At 41.4% G+C, this 2,415-nt stretch overlaps 1 protein-coding gene across 1 annotated transcript in view; it reads right to left on the bottom strand.

Moving 5' to 3' along the window:
- Positions 1 to 202: 202 nt before the first annotated feature.
- Positions 203 to 2,415, bottom strand: part of MAD2L1 (MAD2 mitotic arrest deficient-like 1 (yeast)) — a 166,630-nt gene continuing 164,417 nt past the window's right edge. Inside the window, exons 6-9 of the mRNA XM_009887900.1 lie at positions 2,206 to 2,352; positions 1,950 to 2,070; positions 1,225 to 1,328; positions 203 to 468 (exon numbers count right to left, since the gene is read on the bottom strand). Of these exons, the coding sequence (XP_009886202.1) occupies positions 296 to 468; positions 1,225 to 1,328; positions 1,950 to 2,070; positions 2,206 to 2,352 (545 nt within the window). The 3' untranslated portion in view covers positions 203 to 295. The remainder of the gene's footprint in view (positions 469 to 1,224; positions 1,329 to 1,949; positions 2,071 to 2,205; positions 2,353 to 2,415) is intronic.

Here is a 2,415-nt window from a genome sequence, read left to right as displayed (position 1 = left end):
GCTCTGAACACAATTCTAGCACTTAATCCTAGATTTAGGCAGTTTTTCTAGTGAATGCAGTAGTGTAACACATCAGTTTGGCTCATACAGTTAAGTATGAATAGAACTATCATTATGAATACCTTATTTAGACTTCTTTAAAAACAATGCCAGCTTAGTCTAATATTACACCACATTATCATAGACAAACACATTGCCATTTTTCTGTATCATACTTCAGGAAGAGCAACAGTAATGATGTGTTCATGACTTAGCTGCACTATGAACAAAAACTATATACAGCCCCTACCATGTTTTAAGGGAAGGAATCCTTTTTGTAAGCCACCATACTATTTACTTTGTGGATTGTAGTAGTGAAGGAACGAAGACGAACCTCTTCCGAATTGGCTATGAATTGTGGTCCTGACTCTTCCCACTTTTCTGGCACTACCAAATCTTTATCTGTGTATATCAGCAAGTCAAAGGCACCTGTAAGCAAGTAGGAACAAATTAACAGTAATGCATGCATAAGAAAATGGCATGTTTGAAATTAAAGTCCATCTTCTAGAACTTGAGATGGGTACCAAAGTTCTCAGAAATCACCGATACTAGTTATGTGAAAAGAAATAGTAGTTAAAACATGAAGACAAGTCCTGATTATATTAACGTGTAGCCATTTTAGTTTTCTCAAGTTTTAAACGTTAAAATGCTGTGGAGCTGAGCTCTATGTAACCCTTCATATGAACTCAGTGGTTATTTATACAAGCCTGTCCACAGCTAGTCACTAAATAGTTTATTATTTATGAAAACTGATGTTCCTCAGAGTACCCGTACTAGTGTCATGAAGTTAGTGAAGCCACCCTGAGTTCTGTCCTGACAAAAAAAGCTTTAAGTATTTTTGGGAGAAAATACTATAGTCCCTTTAAATGAAGTTGCTCCAAGTTGTTTAATGAGATGGCACACAGTATTTACATTTGCAACTATTTTTACTGTTTGTTGTGCGAGAACACTATAAGATAATTCTTAAAAGTATTTGATCCAACATACTGGTTTCCATGCTGTACGCAATTGCAAGAGACATGAACTCGGTCTAACAAAATGCTGTCTCCAAAATGTGATAGTATATGACATGTAATAATTAAAAAGTCCCAGCAAATTAACAGAAAATGTTTTCTAAAGTGTAGAAGTCGTTGAGGTTTTCCAAAAGAAAAGTTTGATTTCTTTAGTGAAGTTAGGAATACTCACAGGCAGTTTCCAACAGTGGCAGGAAAGTTACTGTGGCAGTTATTTGTCTGATAACAGATCGAATTTCATCCTGAATAGCTTTCTGAGATTTTTCTCGTGGTGCACTGCAAAAATAGGAAAACTCCGTTAAGAAAGAAAGCTTCTACTATACTGACAGTTTCCTTTGAATACAGTTCTCTCTATTAAGCTCTGTTGGTCTGTTTGCTATATTATTTTTTTATAGTAGTGACAATCTTTTAAGCCCTAGGTGGACAAGCTTAGAAAAGTTGTCATAGCCATTTTCCCTTTATTGATGTTTGTGAAGCTTCACCATGTCTGTGAGAAAGTTAAATTTATTCTCAGTCCAGGACGGATGAGAACATTTGGGCATAACAAGGAAAGCAGTAGTTCTTCAGGGCATGTACCTGATAAGAGGATTTTTATACACTTTGTTGAAGATGAAAAAAATCAAGTTTTGATCTGATGCTTTAAAAAACAAACCAAAGCAAACCCCTCAAACCCCACACCTAAGGATTATGTATGCTTCAAGCATATAATGACTGGTTTACAGACAAACAGAAGGAACAACAGTAAGAGTGGTAGTAGGTTTGGTGCTCACACTGAGAAAAGGCCCTCTCACCTGCTCTGAGGAACCAGAACAGTGCTGATACATATGGCCTTTACTTTGTGCCTGCACAACAACCAGGGATAGGGAAAAGCAGGCACAGAGGAACACTCTAACTCGCCTCTCATCCTTCGCAGTTTTGTCACACTCTATGTCGAACTGCCACCGCTCCAGAACCTCGTTGTTCTCGATACTCGAGATGACCACCACCAGGCGCTGCACGATGCACTTGTACAGCCACTCTGAAAGAAGCCACAGCAGTTAGTTGCAGAGCGAGAAAGACCAGAACCATCAGCAGAGACTCAGTAAGGAGGGCACGGTAGGCTCCTGCCAGCGGTTTGCGGGGACCCCTAATCCCCCCGGCCCCCCTCCGCCACCTTTCATCTGCTCCACCACGTTGTTGAGGTAGTTCTTCAGCTCGGGGTCGGTGGTGACGAGGAGGGTGAGCCCATACTTCTGGACGCGGGTGAAGGTCTCGGGGGGATAGATGCCCCGCTGGTAGAGGATGCTGTTGATCCCGTAGGCTGCAACACATGCGGAGGGGAGGGTGAGGTGTGTGCGTGAGGCGGCCGGCCGGCCGGCCCCCC

This window comes from Charadrius vociferus, unplaced genomic scaffold (genome assembly GCF_000708025.1).
Source record: "Charadrius vociferus isolate BGI_N301 unplaced genomic scaffold, ASM70802v2 scaffold806, whole genome shotgun sequence".
NCBI lineage: Eukaryota > Metazoa > Chordata > Aves > Charadriiformes > Charadriidae > Charadrius > Charadrius vociferus.
The sequence above is the reverse complement of the archived record's forward strand: the minus strand, read 5'-3'. Positions and strand labels throughout refer to the sequence as shown.